Genomic DNA, 14,410 nt, shown 5'->3' with positions numbered 1-14,410 from the left:
GACCATCTTGCTTATGCTGACCAAGGTGTCCCATCTACATTAGTTCCATCTGTCCATGTTTGGCCCATATCCCGCTAAACTTTTCCTATCCATGTACCAGTCCAAATTTAGTTTAGAGATACAGCGTGGAAACAGGCCCTTCGGCCCACCGAGTCCGCGCCAACCACCGATCCCCGCATATTAACACTGCACGTCAGTAGTGAAGATGAGGGAGTGTTGGTCACTTCTCACAATGGTCACTGGATAGGAATGAGGCTCTTGTCATCGGAAATGTTCCAATGTTAACTGGCTGCAATCAACAACAGATCAGCGGCTGAACTAGAATTTTACTCAACAGTGAACAGTCTGTCATGTGAACTGGCTTGGCCACCAGAATTGTCTTGGTTTGATTGTTTCACGGAACCAAGCAAAAGTTTGTTTTTGCAACAATTGTTAATTCACAAAGGAGCTGCCACATCCCCAGAACTCCTGCCAAGGGTACGTAGAGAGAGAGAGAGAGAGAGAGAGAGAGAGAGAGAGAGAGAGAGTGGGACCCTCAGGAATAGAAACGGTCAACTCTGTAGAGCCACACGAGATGGGCAGCTCTCATTTCTATGATTTGACTATTTCTATAGAATAGGAGACTATTTCTCCTCTATTTTTACCATGGACTGTGGAACTTGAGTATTCTGAGGAATAGGATATACGTGCATTTAGATAGACAAGGGCTGAGGAAGGACATTCTTGCTATTGAGGGCGTGCAGTGTAGGTTCACCAGGTTAATTCCCGGGATGGCGGGACTGTCGTATGTTGAAAGACTGGAGCGACTAGGCTTGTATACACTGGAATTTAGAAGGATGAGAGGGGATCTTATTGAAACATATAAGTTTATTAAGGGATTGGACACGCTAGAGGCAGGAAACATGTTCCCAATGTTGGGGGAGTCCAGAACCAGGGGCCACAGTTTAAGAATAAGGGGTAGGCCATTTAGAACAGAGGCGAGGAAAAACTTTTTCAGTCAGAGAGTTGTGAATCTGTGGAATTCTCTGCCTCAGAAGGCAGTGGAGGCCAATTCTCTGGATGCTTTCAAGAGAGAACTAGATAGAGCTCTTAATGATAGCGGAGTCAGGGGGTATGGGGAGAAGGCAGGAACGGGGTACTGATTGAGAATGATCAGCCATGATCACATTGAATGGCGGTGCTGGCTCGAAGAGCCGAATGGCCTACTCCTGCACCTATTGTCTATTGTCTAAGGCAGGAACGGGGTACTGATTGTGAATGATCAGCCATGATCACATTGAATGGCGGTGCTGGCTCGATGGGCCGAATGGCCTACTCCTGCACCTATTGTCTATTGATTAGGGATAGTCAGCATGGTTTTGTACGTGGGAAGTCGTGTCTCTGAGGTTTTTGAAGATGTGAGCAAAAAGGTTGATGAGGGCAGAGCTGTAGATGTATATATGGACTTCAGCAAAGCATTTGACAAGGTTCCACATGGTAGGCTGCTCTGGAAGGTTAGATCACATGGGGTCCATGGAGAGATAGCTGAATAGAAAGGAAAGTGAAATAATGGAAGGTGGTTTTCAGCCTGGAAGCCTGTGACTAGTGGTGTGCCTCAGGGTTCGGTGCTGGGCCCGTTACTGTTTGTCATCTACATCAATGATTAGGATGAGAACACACGTGGCAAGATTAGCAAGTTTGCAGATGTTGCAAAAGTGTGTGGTTTTGCAGATAGTGAAGATGGTTGTCAAGACTTGCAGCAGGATCTTGATTGGTTAGCCAGGTGGGCTGAGGAATGGTTGATGGAATTTAAGACAGAGAAATATGAGGTTTTACAGTTAGCAAAGTCTAAGACGGGCAGGACCTACACAGTGAATGTTAGGGCTCTGGGGAGTGTTGTAGAGCAGAGGGATCTAGGAATGCAGGTACATAGTTCCTTCAAGGTGGAGTCACAGGTAGATAGGATGGTCAACAAGTATTTTGAAACATTGGTCTTCATCAGTCAGAGTATTGAGCATAGAAGTTGGGAGGTCATGTTTCAGTTATATAAGACGTTGGTGAGGCCGCATTTACAGCATTGTGTTCAGTTTTGGGCACCATATTGTAGGAAAGATGTTGTCAATTGGAAAGGGTGCAGAGAAGATTTACGAGGATGTTGCCAGGACTTGAGTGTCAGAGCTATCAGGAGAGGTTTAGTAGGCTGGGACTCTATTCCTTGGAGAGCAGGTGGATGAAGGATGATCTCGTTGAGGTGTATAAAATCATGAGAGGAATAGATCGGGTAGATGTGAAGATCGGGAAGTTAAGGGGTAATCTGAGGGGTAACTTTTTCACACAAAGGGTGGCGTGTGTATGGATCAAGCTGCCAGAGGAGGTAGTTGAGGCATGGACTATCACAACATTTAAGAAACATCGGATTGCTACATGGATCGGACAGCTTCTGCGGGATTTGGGCCAAATGCAGGCAGGTGGGATTAGTGTAGATGGGAAATTTGGTAAGTGTGGGCAAGTTGGGCCGAAGGGCCTGTTTCCCCGTTGTATGACTATGACTGTGTGAGTTGCCTCTTTTTCCATTTGGCCTCTGACCTACATTTCTCAATTTAAATATAAATCACTGAATCGTTGCTTTCTAAATTCTTATTTAGTGTACTTATCATCTGATTAATTGATTAATTAAAATTAATTAAAATTGTTGAAAACATTAGCGAGGCAGTGGTGCTGGTTTCCGACGGGCACAGTGATGGACGCCCCACACATCTCTATCCTCCATACAGCTGGCCAGCTCCCCTTTTGTCTCTGCATGTGCATCTTCCATCAGCGTCTTGTTTGGTCGTCCCGGGTTCCGTCTTCCATGGGTTGCTATCTAATCTCTTTGTCTCTTACATGAGTGCCTGCAGTTCATTTGAACAGGATCGTCACAATTTATCACAGTTCTGCTGTTTGGATATGTGCTTGTTTTTTGTGTGGCGATATTGATGATGCTGATGTATAATCATCAATTTTTACATTTCTTGAATCGGCTCTAGCAGACCACAAGCAACATACTGAATGCAGGCAACATAACAAATACATGATTGTTTATATTGAATGTCGCATAATCGCCCCCTGCCTTCCTGGCACTGCTCAATTAAATAAATAACGTTTCAGTTTTAGTCAAACATATTTTAAATCTCTTTCTCTTATAGACCAGGTTTGTTCAGTTGGGATAAAGTTACCAGGATGTCTGTGGTGGAACGGCTTGAACATGCTTTTAGTGCAGCTAGAAAACATCTGGGGATAGAGAAGCTGCTGGATCCTGAAGGTAAGCTGCTGTGTGATGCTAGTGTGTGGTTCAGATGGAATTCAGATGAAATGTTGTAACCCAGCGGTATGAATATTGACTTTTTCTAACTTCAATTAACCCCTGCTTTTCCTCTCTCTCCATCCCTCACCTGTCCAAGTTCTTCGACTAGTTTCACTGTCCTCCAGATTAAATTTTACTGATTGTTTGCCTCCTTGTCACCGTCCCCATAGCTAACCATTCTACATTTCCCTTGAGCTTCAGCCCCTTTGATCTCTTGCCTTCACACCTTACCCTTCCATATCTCTGTCTCCCTCTACCCTGACACTCAGTCTGAAGAAGGGGCTTGACCCGAAACGTCACCCATTCCTTCTCTCCGGAGATGCTGCCTGTCCCGCTGAGTTACTTCAGCATTGTGTCTATCTTTGGTGTAAACCAGCATCTGCAGTTCCTTCCTACACATTTTGTCGGGGAAAAGTCTGTGCATTCACCCTGTCCATTTCCCTTACATAAAATCGCCCCCTATCCTCCTGTGCTGCAAGGAGTATAGTCCTAACTTGCCCAAACTCTCCCTGTAGCTCAAATCCACAAAAATCCTGGCAAGATCCTCGTCAATTGTTTTGCACTTTCTAGCTGAACGCCATCCTTCTTATACCAGGGTGACCAAAACCCAGCACAATACTCCAAATACGGCCACAACATCTTGCGCAACTTGTTAGTTTTTAGTGCAGTGGTACAGTGTGGAAACAGGGCCTTCAGCCCACTGAGTCTGCACCGACCACAATCACCCGTACACTTGTTCTATCCTATACATTGTGGATAATTAACCTACAAACCTGCACGTCTTTGGGATGTGGGAGGAGACCGGAGCACCCGGAGAAAACCCGCATGGGCACAGGGAGAACGTCAGGCATGTGAATTTCTCGCGTTTCCGCGGATTTCCCCGTTTTTAAAATCCATTTTCCGCGCTTTTTGCATGATTTCCGCGTTTTTCACTTTGTCCAAAATCGCGTTTACCAACGGAGAAATCGGATCGAAAAAAAGAAATAAAATAAAATAAAATAAATGATGTACAGGCTTGTAATGAACACTAGGGTTCCGCTAGAGGTCGCTAGAGGTTCCGTGAAAAATCCCACGCGCCCTGGAAGTCTCCCCGAAAATGTGGCACCTAGGCTGGGCAAGGCAGCCAATCTCGACCTCATCGGGACTTCCACGGCCGATCGGTGGGTTGAATTTGCAACCTGCGGCCGGGGCTCTGGAACTCCACCCCAGCTGGAGCCGGCACATCTATCCCCATAGCCGACTTCCTTGGCCTGCTGGATAAACCAGCAAAGCTCTGGAACCAAGAGTGCCAGAAAATTAGAGGTGGAACTGTAATGAGTAAATATTAAATTTCAGTGCAAGATCATATAACTAAATTAAGATGGGGTTAAAATATAAAACACAGCAGAAAAGCCAATTACCACCTTTTTGGGCTGATTATCAATTAATGTGTGAATTTACTTCAAAATGTTATTAGTATATACAGTGACATATTCACATTATTTTGTAATGTCTGTTTTTACTTTGAAATGCACTAAAAGAGGCTTGAAACGGGTAATTTTGTGGGTACATTTTCCAATTTTTTGACCCCCGGTATACGCCTCGCGCAAGCGATCGGCTCTTTTCCTCTTTTTTATTTACCTCACTCACATGCCTGGAACGTACAAACGGCGCCTGCAGTCGTGATTGAACCTGGGTCTCTGGTGTTGTAAGGCAGCAACTCTACCGCTGCGCTACCCCAGTAACATGACATACCCACTTCTTTACTCAATATCCTGACTGATACAGACAAAAGTTCCAAAGGCCTTGACCACTCTATCTATCTGTGACGCCACTTTCAAGGAACTATGTACCTGCACTTCTCGATCCTCTGCTCTTCAACACTCCCCAGATCCCTGCCATTCACTGTACTTCTTCTTTCGTATGTCAACTACAACAGTCAAAAGTGGCAATTGGTGCTGCAGAGTACCGTCGTTGACGCTTTGCTGCAAATGTTGCCATTCCCTTAGAACTACCCAGGGTGGACGTCGAGGACGTAAAGCAGCTCCCACCCCACCATTCACTGTGAAGGTCATGCTCTGGTTTAACTTCCCAAAATGGACACCTCGCACTTATCTGCATTGAACTCCATTAACCATTCCTCAGCCCATTTGTCCAACTGATCAAAAGCCTGCTATCATTTTTGAAAACCATCTTCGTTATCTACAATACCACCTACTTTGGTATAGAAAAAACATAGAAAATAGGTGCATGAGGAGGCTATTTGGCCCTTGGTCCGGCACGGTGGCGCAGCGGTAGAGTTGCTGCCTTACAGCGAATGCAGCGCCGGAGACTCCGTTTCGATCCTGACTACGGGTGCCGTCTGTACGGAGTTTGTACGTTCTCCCCGTGACCTGTGTGGGTTTTCTCCGAGATCTTCGGTTTTCTCCCACACTCCAAAGACGTACAGGTATGTAGGTTAATTGACTGGGTAAATGTAAAAATTGTCCCTAGTGTGTGTAGGATAGTGTTAGTATGCGGGGATCGCTGGGCGGCGCGGACTCGGTGGGCTGAAGGACCTGTTTCCGTGCTATATCTCTTTTTAAAAAAAGCACCGTCATTCATTATGATCATGGCTGATCATCCACAATCAGTAACCCGTGCCTGCCTTCTCCCCATATCCCTTGATTCCACTAGCCCCTAGAGCTCTATCTAACTCTCTTTTAAATTCATCTAGTGAATTGGCCTCCACTGCCTTCTGGGGCAGAGAATTCCACAAATTCACAACTCTCTGGGTGGAAAAGTTTCTTCTTACCTCAGTTTTAAATGGCCTCCCCTTTATTCTTAGACTGTGGCCCCTGGTTGTGGACTCCCCCAACATTGGGAACATTTTTCCTGCATCTAGCTTGTCCAGTCCTTTCATAATTTTATACGTCTCTATAAGATCCCCTCTCATCCTGCCAAACTCCAGTGAATGCAAGTCCAGTCTTTCCAATCTTTCCTCATATGACAGTCCCGCCACTCCGGGGATTAACCTCGTGATTATCATCTGCAAAGCCTTCTACATTTTAATCCAGTTTGTTAATATAAACCACAAATGGTAGTGATCCCATCACTGAACCCCAAGGCACCCCGCTAGTCACAGGAATCCATCCGAAATACAACCTTCCATCATAATCCTCTGCCTCCTTCCAGGAAGCCAATTGTCCACCCAGTCAGCTCTCCCTCTCTTGATCCCGTGCGATCTAACCTGCCATTGCAGCCAACCATGCCGAACCTGATCAAAAGCTGTGCTTAAGTCCATACTGACAATGTCAACTTTACCCTCTGCATCCTTTTTGATTGCCTCTGCAAATTCTGCTCTAGCTTCCCACCATGTCCTCAGATACATCTGATCAGGCACAGGAGATTTATCTACCTTCATTGGCCTTAGGATGTTCAGCACCTCAAGATATTTCCAATAGCCATCACAAGTACCTCAGTCTTTGTCTTTCTCCAAGGTAAAGGTGTTGAGGATTTCCCCTTCAAGGATTAGAAACAAAGGCAGTAAATGTAAATTAGGTGTCAAGTTAGGAGGAGGGGGAGTTCAACGAGATCTGGGTGTCCTAGTGCATCAGTCAATGAAAGGAAGCATGCAGGTACAGCAGGCAGTGAAGAAAGCCAATGGAATGTTGGCCTTCGTAACAAGAGGAGTTGAGTATAGGAGCAAAGAGGTCCTTCTACAGTTGTACCGGGCCCTGGTGAGACCGCACCTGGAGTACTGTGTGCAGTTTTGGTCTCCAAATTTGAGGAAGGATATTCTTGCTATGGAGGGCGTGCAGCGTAGGTTCACTAGGTTAATTCCCGGAATGGCGGGACTGTCGTATGTTGAAAGGCTGGAGTGATTGGGCTTGTATACACTGGAATTTAGAAGGATGAGGGGGGATCTTATTGAAACATATAAGATAATTAGGGGATTGGACACATTAGAGGCAGATAACATGTTCCCAATGTTGGGGGAGTCCAGAACAAGGGGCCACAGTTTAAGAATAAGGGGTAGGCCATTTAGAACGGAGATGAGGAAGAACTTTTTCAGTCAGAGGGTGGTGAAGGTGTGGAATTCTCTGCCTCAGAAGGCAGTGGAGGCCAGTTCGTTGGATGCTTTCAAGAGAGAGCTGGATAGAGCTCTTAAGGATAGCGGAGTGAGGGGGTATGGGGAGAAGGCAGGAACGGGGTACTGATTGAGAGTGATCAGCCATGATCGCATTGAATGGCAGTGCTGGCTCGAAGGGCTGAATGGCCTACTCCTGCACCTATTGTCTATTGTCTATTGTCTAAATTAACGGAAATGGGCCAGTGAACCAAATCATTTGGGGATCAAATTATCAGAGAAGGAGGATGCTTTTTTGATGTGGAAGGAGGAGTTGCAATGTGCTGTAGTTATAGGCCAAGCCCTAGAAGAGGTGTGGGGGTGAGGTGTGGCCCTAGAAGAGCCTGCATTTGGGGCGGTCGAGTTGCTGCCTTACAACGCCAAAGACTGGTTCCATCCTGACTGTGGGTGCTTGTCTGTATGGAGTTTGTACGTTCTCCCAATGATCTGCGTGGGTTTTCTCTGGGATCTCCGGTTTCTTCCCACACTCCAAAGACGTAGAGGTTTGTAGGTCAATTGGCTTGGTGTCATTGTAAATTGTCCTTGGGATAGTGCAAGTGTGCGGGGATCGCTGGTCGGTGCGAAGGGCATGTTTCTGCGCTGTATCTCTAAACCAAACTAAAGTAAACTAAAGTAGATAAGGGGTTAGTTAAGAATAAGGGGTAGGCCATTTAGGACTGAAATGAGGAAAAACTTTTTCACCCAGAGAGTTGTGAATCTATGGAATTCTCTGCCACAGAAGGCAGTGGAGGCCAATTCACTGGATGTTTTCAAGAGAGAGTTAGGGCTAATGGAATCAAGGGATATGGGGAAAAAGCAGGAACAGGGTACTGATTTTGGATGATCAGCCATGATCATATTGAATGGCGGTGCTGGCTCGAAGGGCTGAATGGCCTACTCCTGCACCTATTTTCTACGTGTCTATGTAAAAACAGAGGAGAAATACTCATTGAGTATTGCCCATCTCCTGTGGCTCCACACAGAAATTACCGCTTTAGTTTCTGAGGGTCCCTATTCAACCTCTTTCCCTTAATGTACACAAAATCTCTTTTGAATTTCCTTATTATCTGCTAGAACTATTTCCTGCCTTTTTGTCCTTCTGATTTCCTTCTAAAGAATGTCTCTCAGTTCCTGAAACTCCTCCAAGGAATCACTTGATCCCAGCTACCGATGCCTATCCTATGTCTACTTTTCATCCAAGCTTCTTTGTTCCCACCCGCCTTGTCCTTCACTCCAACAGGAACATGCTTGCCCTGAACTCTTGTTACCACACTTTTAAAAGCGTCCCAATTTCCTGACATTCTTTCGTCCACAAACACAATCATTGTTGTATGATGTAAGAAAATAACCTCAGATGCTGGTACAAATCGAAGGTATTTATTTCACAAAATGCTGGAGTAACTCAGCAGGTCAGGCAGCATCTCAGGAGAGAAGGAATGGGTGATGTTTCGGGTCGAGACCCTTCTTCAGACAGAGTATAATGAGTCAGAGTAGAATACGGAGATTGATTGAGTGACTGAATAGTGCCAGAACAACAACTTTGTTCTCAACGCAAGTAAAACCAAGTTGTTGACTTTAGAAGAGGAATGCCGAGAATCCAAAAACCTGTATTCATTGACAGAACGGCAGTGGAGTGTGTCAAAAACGTCAAATTCCTGGGCGTGCATATCGCTGAAAATCTGTCTTGGAGCCAGCACATTGATGCAATCATAAAGAAAGCCCTACTTCCTCAGAAGATTGAGCAGATTTGGTATAGTGACAAATACTCTCCTGAACTTCTATGGGTGTACAGTAAAGAGCTTAATGACTGATTGCTTCATGGCATGGTTCGGCAACTGGAATGCCCAGGAATGAAGATGATTGCAAAAGTGGTGAACTCTGCCCAGTCCATCACGGGTACTGATCTTCCCATTATGGAAGGGATCGACAGGAGTCGTTGCCTCAAAAAGAAGCTGGCATTATCGCGGACCCACCCCTGCTTGGCCATGCTTTCATTTCACTCCTGCTGTCAGGAACAATGTATAAGAAAGAGCCTGAAAACTGTATTGTCCAGGTTCAGGAGAACACTCTTCCCAACCTTCAACTAAGTTCCAAACTATGTAGACTTGGAGACAATGGGGGGGGGGGGAAAGGAAGAGAGACCATATTGAATACTTTTGTAACTTTGTTGATGCCCTCTTGCATACTTGTACTGTATGCAAACAACAAATCTCACTGCACCAAGTATGTGTGACAATGAAGTATCAATCAAATCAATTCAAAATTTTAACTCGTAAGGTCTTTATCCTTCAGTCAGGCAGCATCTCGGGAGAGAAGGAATGGGTGACGTTTTTCCTTTCCTTCTCTCCCGAGATGCTGCCTGACCTGCTGAGTTACTCCAGCATTTTGTGAATAAATACCTTTGATTTGTACCAGCATCTGCAGTTATTTTCTTATAGGTCTTTATCCTTAACTTGTTTAAAGCTACTAGAACTGTGGTCACCCACAGACACTTTGGTCACTTGCATGTCCCAGTTTTGTAAACATCTTTCATGTTTTGGCCTTTGCATATTGCCTGAGGAAACTTTCCAGAACATATATTTGACAAATTCCATCCCGTCTAAGCCCTTGGCGCTATGATGGCCCTAGTCTATGTTGGGAAAGTTAAAATCCCCTACTCTGGCAACCTTATTGTTCTTGCAGCTGCCTGCAATCTCTTGGCATATTTGCTTCTCCAATCCCCGGTGACTATTGTGGGGGTCTGTAGTACACCCTGATAAAGTGATCATCCCATTTTTATTTCTCAGCCTCACTGGACAAACCATCAGTACTGTCATCACACACTACTGCTGTGACATCCTCCTTAATCAATATAGCAACACCCTCTCTGCTTTTACCCCCACCTTTATCTCTCCTGGAGTACCTGTACTGTGGAACATTAAGCTGCCAGTCCTGCCTGTCTTTTAGAAACAAAGAACTGCAGATGCCAGTTTATACCAAAGATAGACACAACGTTTGGGATGTGGAAGGAGACATAGTCTGAAGAAGGGTCCCAACCTGAAATGTCACCTATCCTTTTTTTCCAGAGATGCTGCCTGACCCACTGAGTTACTCCAGAATATTGTGTCTATCTTCTGTCCTCTCTTAGCCAGATTTCCTTAAACATGTCCCAGTCACTTGTCCCTATCTATGCACTAAGTTCATCTGCCTTAACCATTAGGTCTCTCACATTCAAATAAGTGCGATTCAGTCCAACGACCCTCCTTCGCTCTCTGCCATGCTCCTGGCCATTTTGTTCATCGATCTTGCTTTCATCATTTTCCATACTGACTTCCAGCCTCATACTTGTCTCCCAAGTTGGATCCCACCCCACTTCTAGTCTTGTTTAAACCCACCAGTGAAGCACTAGTTTAGTTTAGAGACACAGCACGGAAACAGGCCCTTCGGCCCACCATGTACGCACCGACCAACGATCCCCGCATATTAACATTATCTACACACACGAGGAATAATTTACATTTGTACCAAGCCAATTAACTGACAAACCTCTACGTTCTTCGAGTGTGGTAGGAAACCAAAACCCAAGCAGGTCACAGGGAAAACCTACATACTCCGTGCAGACAGCACCCGTAATCAGGATAGAACCTGGGTCTCGGGCGTAGTAAGGCAATAACTGTATCACTGTGTCACGGTGCCGCCCCTAGCGAATATGCCTGGCAAGATTTGGTTTCCTCTCGTTCAGGTGCAACCTATCCTTCTTGCATCTCTGCCCCAGAAGAGATCCCAATGGTCCAGAAATCTGAATCCCTGCCTCCTACACCAACTGTTCAGCCGCACTTACATCTGTCCAATCTTCATATCCCTACCCTAACTACTTCATGGCACAGGGAGTAAATCTGGAGATCACTACCCTACAGGTCCTGCTTTTTAACCTTTTTGCCCAACTCCCCATAATCATTTTGGACAACCTCTTGCCTTTTCCTACCCATGTCTTTTGTGCCAACGTGAACAACAATGTCCGGCTGCTCATTGTCCCTCTTGAGGATGTCATGCAGCCGTTCTGTGGCATCACGGAGGCAGCACGCCATGCTGGAGTCCCGATTGCTATCACAGAATCTCCTGTCTGGCCCGCTAACTAACAAGTCTCCTATCACTCTGGATTTACCTGATATTACCCTTCCCTGCCGTGCCTCAGAGCCAGGCTTGGTGCCACAGCCCTGACTGCTACTTCTGCTTGTTAGTTTAGAGCAACAGGCCCTTCGGCCCACCGAGTCCGCACCGACCAGCGATCCCCGCATATTAACACAGTCCGACACTCACCAGGGACTAGGTACATTTCATATATCATATCATATCATATATATACAGCGCGGAAACAGGCCTTTTCGGCCCACCAAGTCCGCGCCACCCAGCGATCCCCGCACACTAACACTATTAACACTATCCTACACACACTAGGGACAATTTTTACATTTACCCAGCCAATTAACCTACATACCTGTACGTCTTTGGAGTGTGGGAGGAAACCGAAGATCTCGGAGAAAACCCACGCAGGTCACGGGGAGAACGTACAAACTCCTTACAATACAGCACCCGTAGTCAGGATCGAACCTGAGTCTCCGGCGCTGCATTCGCTGTAAAGCAGCAACTCTACCGCTGCGCTACCGTGCCGCCCTAGTATACAAAGTCAATCAACTCTACCGCTGCGCCACCATGCAGATCGTTGCCGAAGGGGTGTACCTGTTTCGTAGGGGAATGGACACAGGGATCACCAGCACTCTGTTCTCTTTCCTCATGGTAATGCACCTGTTCTTTGTTTGCCTTGTGTGTGACTACCTCCCTATAACTCCCATCTATGAAGCCCTGGCCCTCCTGGATGATCCCGAGGCTGACCAGCTGCAGCTCCAGTTCCCTATTGCAGCTGCAAGGAGCTGGGCCTGGACACAGATCCCACAGGTGTAGTCATCAGTGATACCAGCAGTGTCCCACACTTCCCATATCCTGCACGAGGAACATTGCACTATCCTACCTGCCATCACTACTGTACCCAAACAGAGGGGAAAAAAGCACAACACAAGAAACAGCAGTCTCTACCTTTATCTCCTGATCTCTGCTTAAGTCAAGTCAAGTTTATTTGTCACATACACATACACGATGTGCAGTGAAATGAAAGTGGCAATGCCTGCGGATTGTGCAAAAAAATTACAATTACAGCATATAAATTAAAATTAATACAGAAAAGAAAATTTAGTCCCTGGAGTTATAATAGTTAACAGTCCTGATGGCCTGTGGGAAGAAACTCCGTCTCATCCTCTCCGTTTTCACAGCGTGACAGCGGAGGCGCTTGCCTGACCGTAGCAGCTGGAACAGTCCGTTGCTGGGGTGGCAGGGGTCCCCCATAATCTTGCTTGCTCTAGATCTGCACCTCCTGATGTATAGGTCCTGCAGGGGGGCGAGTGTAGTTCCCATGGTGCGTTCTGCCGAACGCACTACTCTCCGCAGGGCCATCCTGTCCTGGGCAGAGCTGTTCCCAAACCAGATTGAGATGTTGCCGGACAGGATGCTCTCTCCAGCCCCAGAGTAGAAGCACGGAAGGATCCTCAGAGACACTCTGAATTTCCTCAGCTGTCTGAGGTGGTAAAGGCGCTGCTTTGCCTTACCCACCAGTGTGGCAATGTGTGTTGTCCATGTCAGATCCTCTGTGATGTGGACTCCCAGGTATTTAAAACTGCTCACCCTATCCACAGTAATCCCATTTATCTCCAGTGGCGTGTACGTCCTCGGATGTTGAGCCCTTCTAAAGTCCACAATCAGCTCCTTAGTTTTAGTGACATTCAAGAGGAGGCTATTGTCCTGACACCAGAGTGCCAGATCAGCCACCTCCTCCCGGGAGGCCTTCTCATCGTTGTTGGAGATCCGGCCCACCACCACAGTGTCATCAGCAAACTTGATGATGGAGTTGGAGCTGAACCTTGCCGCACAGTCATGTGTGTACAGGGAGTACAGTAGGGGGCTAAGGATGCAACCCGGGGGGGATCCTGTGTTCAGGGTGAGGGGGCTAGATGTGTGTTCCCCCATCCTGACCACTTGGGGCCTGGCGGTGAGAAAGTCCAGGACCCAGGCACACAGAGGGGTGCTAAGCCCCAGTTCCAGCAGCTTCTCAGCAAGTCTGGAGGGGACTATAGTATTGAAAGCTGAACTAAAGTCAATGAACAGCATCCTAACATAGCCCCCCTTCTGGCTGTCAAGATGCGAGAGAGCGGTGTGCAGAACCTGGGAGACCTTTGTCTCAGCCTCCTTGCCGAAGCCTCTTGAACGAAACCTCCACATGGCACCTCACCCCCACAGGCACCTCACCCCCACGCGGCCCCTCACCCCCACGCGGCACCTCACCCCCACGCGGCACCTCACCCCCACGCGGCACCTCACCCCCACGCGGCACCTCACCCCCACGCGGCACCTCACCCCCACGCGGCACCTCACCCCCCACGCGGCACCTCACCCCCACGCGGCACCTCACCCCCACGCGGCACCTCACCCCCACGCGGCACCTCACCCCCACGCGGCACCTCACCCCCACGCGGCACCTCACCCCCACGCGGCACCTCACCCCCACGCGGCACCTCACCCCCACGCGGCACCTCACCCCCACGCGGCACCTCACCCCCACGCGGCACCTCACCCCCACGCGGCACCTCACCCCCACGCGGCACCTCACCCCCACGCGGCACCTCACCCCCACGCGGCACCTCACCCCCACGCGGCACCTCACCCCCACGCGGCACCTCACCCCCATACGCACCTCACCCCCACAAGACCGCTCTTAATGGGCCACGCCGCTACACCAGCCCTTTTTATTGGCTGGTCAATTAGCCAATTTTTAATCACTCAGCCAATCCATTAGCTGCCTTTTGAAGTCTGCCACTGGCTCCTTTTGTTCCATTTATATCTTTGGTGAGATTCATGTTGAGAAGAGGAATCAATGCTGATAGCAACAATGGCGTCATATTGGACCAATCTGC

General features: G+C 47.6%; 1 protein-coding gene across 6 annotated transcripts in view; it reads left to right on the top strand.

The window, feature by feature from the left end:
* Nucleotides 1–14,410, top strand: part of LOC144596441 (utrophin-like) — a 401,591-nt gene that overhangs the window by 85,134 nt on the left and 302,047 nt on the right. For all 6 annotated transcript variants that reach the window (XM_078404693.1, XM_078404692.1, XM_078404691.1 and 3 more), the window contains one exon: nt 3,165–3,280. In XM_078404693.1, the coding sequence (XP_078260819.1) occupies nt 3,165–3,280 (116 nt within the window). The remainder of the gene's footprint in view (nt 1–3,164; nt 3,281–14,410) is intronic.

Source organism: Rhinoraja longicauda, chromosome 9, assembly GCF_053455715.1.
Source record: "Rhinoraja longicauda isolate Sanriku21f chromosome 9, sRhiLon1.1, whole genome shotgun sequence".
Taxonomy (NCBI): Eukaryota; Metazoa; Chordata; class Chondrichthyes; order Rajiformes; family Arhynchobatidae; genus Rhinoraja; species Rhinoraja longicauda.
Note: the sequence above shows the minus strand (reverse complement) of the source record. Positions and strands in the feature narration are given on the sequence as shown.